Source organism: Chrysochloris asiatica, unplaced genomic scaffold (genome assembly GCF_000296735.1).
Source record: "Chrysochloris asiatica unplaced genomic scaffold, ChrAsi1.0 scaffold00007, whole genome shotgun sequence".
In the NCBI taxonomy this organism is placed as follows: Eukaryota; Metazoa; Chordata; class Mammalia; order Afrosoricida; family Chrysochloridae; genus Chrysochloris; species Chrysochloris asiatica.
The window spans coordinates 486,940-497,744 of record NW_006408525.1 but is presented as its reverse complement, the minus strand read 5'-3'; the positions used below and the strand labels follow the sequence as shown (position 1 = coordinate 497,744).

Below are 10,805 nucleotides of genomic sequence, written 5' to 3'. Positions count from 1 at the left end.
GCACAAAGAAGGCAACTTGGCCAGAGCTAGACGCGCTGCCGGTCATACCTCCAGAAGAGCTGCCGCACGATGACTGGCCGCCACCAGAGGAGCTGTTGGAAGTTCCACAGGGTGACTGGCTGGAGGAGGCCATGCCGCTCACGGGCACAAAGTAGACAACCTGGCCAGGGCTGGACTCGCCGCAAGTCATGCCACAGGAAGACCTGCCACATAATGACTTGCCGCCACTAGAGCAGCTGCTGGAAGCCCCACCGGGTGACTGGCTGGAGGAGGCCATGCAGCTCACGGGCACAAGGCAGGCAACTTGGCCATGGCTGGATGCACCGTGGGTCATGCCTCCGGAAGAGCTGCCACAAGATGACTGGTCTCCACCAGAGCTGCTGGAAGCCCCACTGGGTGACTGGCTGGAGGAGGCCATGCCACTCACGGGGCTGTACAGCACAATCACATAGGATGCCGGGTGACTGGAGGAGCTCCCAGAGCCCGAGGATGAGCCGCTGGCAGTGGGAACACAGCTCAGGGGTGTGCAGCACATGGGTATGGAACTGCCTGACTGGCTGCCTGAGGAGCAGAGGGTGTCACACATGTTGTTGTGTTTCGCTGGAGAAGTATCAGGCAGGAGGTGGGTTCTGGAGTGGAGCATGCTTCCAGTCGGTAGCTTTTATACCTGGGTCCTGGGCGTCCTGGCAGCACAGAAGTGTAATTATTGTTTCCCTGTGTCATCCTAATCCCCTTTTTCCTGTTTGGGAGTCTCTGTTTGGCATAATGCTCAATTTTGAGCACATCACTGACTCCTCAAGCCCAGGCTTCCTGTAGAAGCTGAACCCAATTCTCTGTGTCCATATTCTTGCTGAAGTTTGCTTCCAAGCAGTTTATTATGTCTACAGCGCCACTGAGTCAACTTTCCAACTCAATCTCAATGTTTGTTTTCCATTTCATTGCATTATGGAGACAGTCAGTCAGGATCTGCTTTACTCTTTAAATGACCTACTTGCATGGCCACCACCTTCAGGACCAAGTCAGTCTGGATAAGGGGCAACAATGGAGGGCCCACCATGGACTGAGAACCAGGAATGTTTTTCAAGTCTCCTGGACAACACAAATCCTAGGATTCTGGTAAAATCAAGGGAGAGAGCTGGGAAAGAGGACTGATAGTAGGGTTCTCACCGACCCTGGGGAAGGAGGTCTCTGAAGTTAGGAAAACAACAATGTGGCATTACTTGCACCTCTGATGTTAATGGGACAATGTGTACCAATTTCAAGGACAGAGCTTGAAATCTTCTGTTCATCTATGTCTGCCTGTCTGTCTCTCTCTTACACACAAACAAACCACAGTCTGACTCTAATCTCTTAGGAGGCCCAGTACCACCTGCCCTTGAAATAACCCCTGTATTGTCCCCATCTTGTCCCCTTTAAGCTGGTTCCCATATGCTCCTTTTCAGAGTAATTGTATGATTCTTCAATAGAAGTTCCTTCTTCTGGAAGGCCTCTTTGGTGCCCCCACACCCCAGACAGGGATACTGTCATGTCTTCTGTGTGTCCTCAGCATGACCACCACCACATCACCACAAGTTCCCTGTCTGTTTCCCTCTCTAGCCCATGAGATCTTTGAGACCCACAACTCTGCCCTGATTCCTACCACAGACCCTCGCACCGAGCAGACTGCTTTGCACATTGCAAGTATTCCATAAGGATTGGTTGGAAAAGTAAATTCATGAAAGAGTAAATGACACAGGTTTGAAAATGCCCACAAGACCTTGTCTTTTACATCTGCCACAATCTAAGAGCAACCACCAACAATTAATGCTTGTGATGTACTGTAGGAAGAACAGGACGTGTGTGAAATCCACTCTGAGGCAGTTCTCAAACCAAGGAATGCCTTGATGAGAACCACAAGGAAAACCTTGCATGCCAAAGATTATGGGAACGAACACACTGACCAGTTGCCTGGGGGAAAAATGTATAATGAGGAAAAAATATTTGTGCCTGACTGTTATCTAGATAATAGTAAACTTTAACTTTGTTGAGGTGCCCAAATACACGTCCTGCCCGACTGTACTTACAACTGTATTGTAGATAATAAAGTGACTTTTGATTGACCATCTTGAGTCCTCTGCCACTTTCATTCCCTGTCCACCTCCGAAAACCCTCCTCGCGCCGGCTGGCTTCTGCAATGTACCTCACTGGTTTGAAATGTTTTTAACACTCCTGGTCCACGGTCACACAAAACCCCTTGCGAGATGGCTACTATAAATCCATTTCCAGACAAGTAAACAGACTCAGGAGGAAAAGAGATCTACCCAAGAGATGCCATGGGTGACCAGGACTTGAACTTCTGACTCCAAATCTCTGCACTTCATACTATACTTTTTGGTTGCCAGATCACACCTGCCAGGCCCCTACCCACACTCTGGAGAAAGCATGAAGCCTGCTGAGGGGCAGGCAGCCTCCATCCAACCCTCTGCAGTCACCGACTGATGCTAGGACCCCCTTGGAAGGTTCTAGTGCTAGTTTCTGGTTCCTGCTGCCAAGAGTTCTCATTCCCACAGAAGGCATGTTGTTGTTGTTGTTAAGTGCCGTCGAGTCGGTTTCGACCCATAGCGACCCTGAATAGGGTTTCCGAAGCTGTAAATCTTTACGGGAGCAGATCGCCTCATCTTTCTCCCGCGGAGCAGCTGGTAGTTTCGAACTGCTGACCTTCCGGTTCGCAGCCCGATTCGTAACCACTACGCTACCAGAGCTCCTTTACAGAAGGCATAGGAGGTAGTAAAATGAGTACTGGGCTCAGGAACCATTAGCTGTATGACATTAAGCAATAACTTAGGTGGTTAGTAATAACGTGTCTATGCCTCAGTGGCACGGGGATTAAAGGTCAAAGGTTGTTTTGAGGATAAAGAAACGATGTACAACAGTCTCAAAAGAATAATGAGATTTCATCTTACCCCAGCATTGAAAACAAAGTTAAAAAACAAAAATTGCAAACATTTTGCAAGCTTGTTTTTGTGTACATCAAAAAACAAACAAAAAACCAAAGGGAACAGAAGCAAATACTGTTGAATGATGCATAGAGGGGATTGTAATCATTGTAATGAAATGAAATACAACAGGATGATTGCAAAACTGATGTTCTCTCATGTAAACTATCACTCAATTCACAATAAAAACTTTTTTTTGAAAAAAGCAAACAGCAAATGTTGTTGAGGGTATGGAGAGATTGGAACCCTCCTATAATGCTAATGGGACTGTAAAACGGTGCAGTTACTGTGGAAAACAATATGGCGCATTCTCAGAAAGTTGGAATTAGAAATACCATACGACCCAGCAATCCTTCTACTTGAAATATAGCCTCAAGAAAGAAGAGCCAGGACATGAGTAGATCTATGCACACCCATGTTCATTCATTCCAGCACTATTCACGATAGCAAAAAGATGGAAACAGTCTAAATGCCCATCAGCAGAAGTATGGTTAAACAAACCTTGGAACATACACAAAATGAACACTGGGCAACACTGAAGAATGCAGGAGAATCTATGACATGGATGACCTGGAGGACATTATGCTGAATGAATTAGTTGATCACAAAAGGGTACATACTGTATGAAAACACTATTGTAGGAAGTTAGAAGTTTTCTTACTAAAAGAAACAATCTAGGATGGTTGCCAGGAGGGGAAGAAAAATTATTCACCGGCTAGAGGGTGTTGTTTTGTTGTTGTCAAGTGCCATCATGTCAGTACCGACCCATAGTGACCCTGTAGAGGGTTTCTGAGGAGCAGCTGGTGAGCGTGAACCGCCAACCTTGCAGTTCAAAACAACTTTGCAGTCTAGCGCATTAACCCACAGTGCCACACTGGGAAGGTAGACACATGTTAACTTGGGTGGTAGGGAAGGCAATATACAACAAGAGAAAGGTTGGCAGAGGAAGATGAAGGTAGTGGAAGACATGGGGAAGAATGCAAATGAACAGAGATAAATACTGGTACAGGGAGAGGATTGCAAGCATTGTAATGAAATGAAGCATATGATTTGTTGAATGTAAAACTGATCTACTCTGTAAAGCTTCACTCAATTCACAATAAAAAGTAAAAAAAAGACGGAAAGAGAACAATGTCTAGCATAGAGTAAATAGATGTGAACACAATGTCAATCCCCATCTGACCCTTCCCCATTCCTACTAAGTCACATGACCTTGTGACATGGCCAGTCACATACAGCTCAGGATCTGAACCATCCTGTTCTCTTGGACCTGCATTGTTGGCCTGCTGTATTCTTTGAGCTGATTTCTGGATCTTTAAGCAATGCTTCTCAAACTTCCATGTGTACAGGGGCTCACTTGAGGACTCTATAAATTGTACCTTTTGATTCAATAGGTCTAGGCTGGGCCACAAGCTCCCAGGTGATGCCAATGCTCTTGGCCCAAGGCAGCATGCTGAGAAGCCAGGCCTTAGAGTGCATGGCTGGCCTGAGCTTCTACCCATTTCCCTTCCCTATTCAGAATCTTTGGTCCTATCTGGATTTGCCATCCCTGGGCACAGTCCCATCTGCTAGCCGGACTCCTATTGGTAATATCTACCAGGTTCCGCTCCCTAATTTAGCTCTACCTTCCTCTTACCTCTGCCTCTGACTTAGAGGTGGGCCAATAAATCAAGGCAAAGAGCAGCAGAAGCAAATTTCATGAGACATCTGACAGGACCCTACCCAGAGAAGCAGTGATGCCAGAGATGGAGGCAGAGATAATGACATGGAGAGATAGAGCAGCTGGGGACTCTAGACCCAGAGAGGGAGAGGGGCTATGTGCTGAGGACTGGGGGGCAGGCTTACGGGGTGTACACTTTGGTTGATTGATGCTCCATGGAGGGGATTGTAACCATGACAATGAAATGATATACAATAAGATGAATGTAAAGCTAATATTCTCCCATGTAAACCATCACATAATTCACAATAAAACATTTTTTAAAAAAAAGAAAGAGAGAGAAAGACAGCTGAGTATGTCACAAAATGAGGAAGGGAATGGGTGGGCTGAGTTGGAAGCTGAGGTAGAAACTATAGTGATCTCACCTTCCCGCTTTCATGATACACAAACAGGTTCCTGATGTGAGCCTCTCTCCTGTAGGTGATCTGCAGGCCATGGGGATTCCCTATCTTCTCTGTCTGGAAGGTGGCATTCAAGTCTTTGATGCTGATGACAGCTTTGGGGCCTTTACCCTGAAAGAGAGAAAGAACAATCAGCAGAGAAAGATGAGAATACTAACTGATGCTAATAATGAAGTAAAAAGTTGCAAAATTAAAGAAACTGTTTTCTTGATAAAGGAAACATTCTATGATGGCTCTTTTATCAAGTGAAATAAATGCTTTCCTACATTCTTACATAAAAGCCAAAAAAGCAAAAGGGTCCAAACACTCTAGAACATGTTGTCCAATATGGTATCCATTAGCCACATGTGGCTATTTAAGTTTATTAACATTAAATAAAATTTAAAAATATCCCTCAGTCATACTTAGCCACCTTTTCAGTACTCAGTAATTTCCAGTAGTTAGTGGATAGGGTATTAGATGAGGCAGACACGGAGCATTTCCATCACTGAAGAAAGTTCTATTCGATAGTCTTCTCTAGAGAGAAATTTGGTCAGATCTATTAAACTGTTGAAGTATGGTAGCTCTGTAGGATAAGCAATAGACTGAACCACAAGGTGGACTGTTAGAGTCCACCAGCTGCTTCACGTAAGAAAGATGAGGCTTTCTGCTTCTGCAAAGATTTACTGTCTCAGAAACCCTATGGTAGTGGTGGTGATGTGCCAGTGGACTGACTCACAGCGGCCCTGTGCAGGGTTTCTGAGGCTGTAAATCTTTACAGGAACAGAAAGCCTTGTCTTTCTCCCACGGAACAGCTGGCAGTTTCGAACTGCTGACTGTGAGATTAGCAGCCTGATTCATAACTACTAGGCTACCAGAGTTCCTTCGGAAACCCCATACAGGGTTTGCTATCTGTTGGAACCTACTTGGTGTGGCGCTATGGGTAAATGTGCCAGACTGCAAAGCTGTTTGAACTGCAAGGTTGGTAGTTCAAGCTCACCAGCTGCTCTTCGGAAACCCTATACAGGTTCACTAAGGGTTGGAACCAACTCGACATCACTTCACACCAAGACAACTCCAAAGCACTTAGCAACAACAAATTAAAATGCTGAGTGTTTTGGTTAGACACAGCACTTTCATATCTAAGACTTTATCCCAAGAAAGTAATTAGATTACTATGTAAATGTATACAACAAAACATGTTCATTGCAATGTTGCTTGTAACAGCAAAAAAAAGGGAAGCTGAAGCATCCAGCTGATAAGAAGAGAGGGCATATGCACAAGAACATCCACACTTGCAGATAATACCCACTTGACCTGCTTGACCTGGCTTCAATGGCTGGATGATCAGAGCTCAACTAGAAGAAGAGGAAAAAAAGAGTAATCTGAAACAATTTGATGAACTTGACCTACACCTATGGGTGCAGTAGCTCAAAAGAGGGAACAAATTTTTACAGTTAGGATCATTCCCACCCCCTCAATACATACGGTAGACAGGGATGGGCAACTTTGATATTGGCTACCCAAAATGGGGGGCGTGGGGGGTCACAAAGGCAAGAAGTGACTGGCTTACAAGCTTTCAAGAGGGAGCCTAGATCGAGAGGATGTAGAGGAAGGTAGAATTTCCACTGAGTAATATCCAATCTGTCTGGGCAGAACTGATGAAAGGAGATGAGGATAGCACTCATATGGTACAATAGTGAATAATTACTATCAGGACTGACTGTGAGGGTTGGAAATGTAAAAGTAGATGTTTTGTAGCAAAAGGAAGGAAGTGGTTGACATTGCAGGCCAGGAGTGGAGGCTCCTGGGCCCATCAAGGGAGAAGAGCAAAGTGCGGGGACCGTACCCAGAAAAACAGTGACACCACAGATAGAGGCAGAGACGATGCCGTGGAGAGATGGAGTGGCTGGGGACTCTAGAACCAGAGAGGGAGAGGTGCTGTGTGCAGATGAGGGGTGTACCTTTGGTTGGTTGATGATGCATGGAGGGGATTGTGACCATGGCAATGTAATGATATACGGCAGGATGAATATAAAAGCTAATGTTCTCCCATGTAAACGATCACATAATTCACAATAAAACATTTTTAAAAACTAAGGGTGGGAATTCATTTAAATATTCATTAATGAAAATGAATGAAATAATTTATAGTACATTCACACAATGAAATACCACAGAACATTCTTAAAAACTTAGACCAACATTGTTAATATGAAAAAATGCCATGGTATCCATTAGTGAGAAATGCCAGTCTCAGAACAGGATACACTCGCACAGTGGTGGTGGTAATGTGCCGTGAAAGTAGGAACTATTAAATGTGAGCATTTATGCATATATAATATTATATGTAATATGCAAAACACAATATATATTAATACATACTGTGGAGTGTGGTGACTCTGTTCAGTAAGCACTGGACTATGAACCACCAGCCAGCTCCCTGGGAGAAAAAAGAGCCTTTCTGCTCCTGCAAAGATTTACAGCCTCAGAAACCCTATACAGGGTTGATTTGAGTCTGAAAAGACTCGACGTTAACAACAACAATAATATGTTAATATATAATACAGTGTACAATGTGTGCATATTTGTATATACATTAAAAGTAGAGATAGATTTATAGCAATGTCCTTACCATGAAAAAAAATTGAAATACCAATAAAAAAACTAATTTTGTCAATATCCTTCCAGCCCAGCCATCTCTCCAGCTGCATGAAGCTGGGGTGAGTGAGATGATGCCTCAAAGAAGAGGATCCCCCAGCTCCGGCCCGCCGAACTCCTGACTCATAGGGTTGTGAGATCTAAACAGTGCTATTTTAAGCCACTAAATTTTGGGGTGGTTTGTTACACAAAAACAAACAGCTAAAGCACTCAGTGATCGGGCATCTTGCCACATTGATCCCAACCAGTTCCATTGCTAACCAATCATGCTGAGAACTGCAGCTCCTAACTCTCCTCAAATCTCCAGACTCAGGAATCCAACTTCTTTTCAAATGGCTCCACTTGGATGGCTAACAAGCATCTCAAACTAAAAATGACTCTCGATCATCCCTTCAGGGAAGTAACTCTTTGCTGTATCAGCAAATGACAGATCTACCCTCCTTGTGCAAAAGCCAAAATCTGGGAGTCATCCTTGATTCCTCTTACTCTTATGCCCCACATCCAAACCTTCAGTGAATCCTATTGACGCTACTTCCAAAATTTACTCAGAATCTGCTTGATTCTGCTACCTACCTCCTCCATCACTCCCCTGGTCTCATTACTTCTCACTTGGGTTACTGAAACAACTTTCTAACCGGTCTCTCAGCCTCTGCTCTTTCCTCTTCTTCCCCCCAAAAATGTTTAAGTCAAATCTTAACACTTCTCTGCTCACCGCCAGTGACTTCCTGCCTCATTCACTCACATACATTTGCACACTGCGTAAACCCAAAGCTGTTTTTGTTGTTGTTGTTGCAAATGATACATCTTATAAGGAACTTCTTGTTGTTGTTAAGCACCGTTGAATTTGTTCCAACTCATAGCAACCCTGTCTAGAGTTTCCAAGGAGCGGCTGGTGAGCTTGAACCGCCAACCTTGCAGTTCAAAACAACTTTGCAGTCTAGCGCATTAACCCACAGTGCCACACTGGGAAGGTAGACACATGTTAACTTGGGTGGTAGGGAAGGCAATATACAACAAGAGAAAGGTTGGCAGAGGAAGATGAAGGTAGTGGAAGACATGGGGAAGAATGCAAATGAACAGAGATAAATACTGGTACAGGGAGAGGATTGCAAGCATTGTAATGAAATGAAGCATATGATTTGTTGAATGTAAAACTGATCTACTCTGTAAAGCTTCACTCAATTCACAATAAAAAGTAAAAAAAAGACGGAAAGAGAACAATGTCTAGCATAGAGTAAATAGATGTGAACACAATGTCAATCCCCATCTGACCCTTCCCCATTCCTACTAAGTCACATGACCTTGTGACATGGCCAGTCACATACAGCTCAGGATCTGAACCATCCTGTTCTCTTGGACCTGCATTGTTGGCCTGCTGTATTCTTTGAGCTGATTTCTGGATCTTTAAGCAATGCTTCTCAAACTTCCATGTGTACAGGGGCTCACTTGAGGACTCTATAAATTGTACCTTTTGATTCAATAGGTCTAGGCTGGGCCACAAGCTCCCAGGTGATGCCAATGCTCTTGGCCCAAGGCAGCATGCTGAGAAGCCAGGCCTTAGAGTGCATGGCTGGCCTGAGCTTCTACCCATTTCCCTTCCCTATTCAGAATCTTTGGTCCTATCTGGATTTGCCATCCCTGGGCACAGTCCCATCTGCTAGCCGGACTCCTATTGGTAATATCTACCAGGTTCCGCTCCCTAATTTAGCTCTACCTTCCTCTTACCTCTGCCTCTGACTTAGAGGTGGGCCAATAAATCAAGGCAAAGAGCAGCAGAAGCAAATTTCATGAGACATCTGACAGGACCCTACCCAGAGAAGCAGTGATGCCAGAGATGGAGGCAGAGATAATGACATGGAGAGATAGAGCAGCTGGGGACTCTAGACCCAGAGAGGGAGAGGGGCTATGTGCTGAGGACTGGGGGGCAGGCTTACGGGGTGTACACTTTGGTTGATTGATGCTCCATGGAGGGGATTGTAACCATGACAATGAAATGATATACAATAAGATGAATGTAAAGCTAATATTCTCCCATGTAAACCATCACATAATTCACAATAAAACATTTTTTAAAAAAAAGAAAGAGAGAGAAAGACAGCTGAGTATGTCACAAAATGAGGAAGGGAATGGGTGGGCTGAGTTGGAAGCTGAGGTAGAAACTATAGTGATCTCACCTTCCCGCTTTCATGATACACAAACAGGTTCCTGATGTGAGCCTCTCTCCTGTAGGTGATCTGCAGGCCATGGGGATTCCCTATCTTCTCTGTCTGGAAGGTGGCATTCAAGTCTTTGATGCTGATGACAGCTTTGGGGCCTTTACCCTGAAAGAGAGAAAGAACAATCAGCAGAGAAAGATGAGAATACTAACTGATGCTAATAATGAAGTAAAAAGTTGCAAAATTAAAGAAACTGTTTTCTTGATAAAGGAAACATTCTATGATGGCTCTTTTATCAAGTGAAATAAATGCTTTCCTACATTCTTACATAAAAGCCAAAAAAGCAAAAGGGTCCAAACACTCTAGAACATGTTGTCCAATATGGTATCCATTAGCCACATGTGGCTATTTAAGTTTATTAACATTAAATAAAATTTAAAAATATCCCTCAGTCATACTTAGCCACCTTTTCAGTACTCAGTAATTTCCAGTAGTTAGTGGATAGGGTATTAGATGAGGCAGACACGGAGCATTTCCATCACTGAAGAAAGTTCTATTCGATAGTCTTCTCTAGAGAGAAATTTGGTCAGATCTATTAAACTGTTGAAGTATGGTAGCTCTGTAGGATAAGCAATAGACTGAACCACAAGGTGGACTGTTAGAGTCCACCAGCTGCTTCACGTAAGAAAGATGAGGCTTTCTGCTTCTGCAAAGATTTACTGTCTCAGAAACCCTATGGTAGTGGTGGTGATGTGCCAGTGGACTGACTCACAGCGGCCCTGTGCAGGGTTTCTGAGGCTGTAAATCTTTACAGGAACAGAAAGCCTTGTCTTTCTCCCACGGAACAGCTGGCAGTTTCGAACTGCTGACTGTGAGATTAGCAGCCTGATTCATAACTACTAGGCTACCAGAG

At 44.2% G+C, this 10,805-nt stretch overlaps 1 protein-coding gene across 1 annotated transcript in view; it reads right to left on the bottom strand.

Annotated features, from left to right (window-relative positions):
- LOC102828853 (arf-GAP with dual PH domain-containing protein 2-like) overlaps positions 1-10,805 on the bottom strand; it is a 37,064-nt gene that overhangs the window by 12,078 nt on the left and 14,181 nt on the right. The window contains exon 6 of the mRNA XM_006833610.1: positions 9,911-10,057. Within this exon, the coding sequence (XP_006833673.1) occupies positions 9,911-10,057 (147 nt within the window). The remainder of the gene's footprint in view (positions 1-9,910; positions 10,058-10,805) is intronic.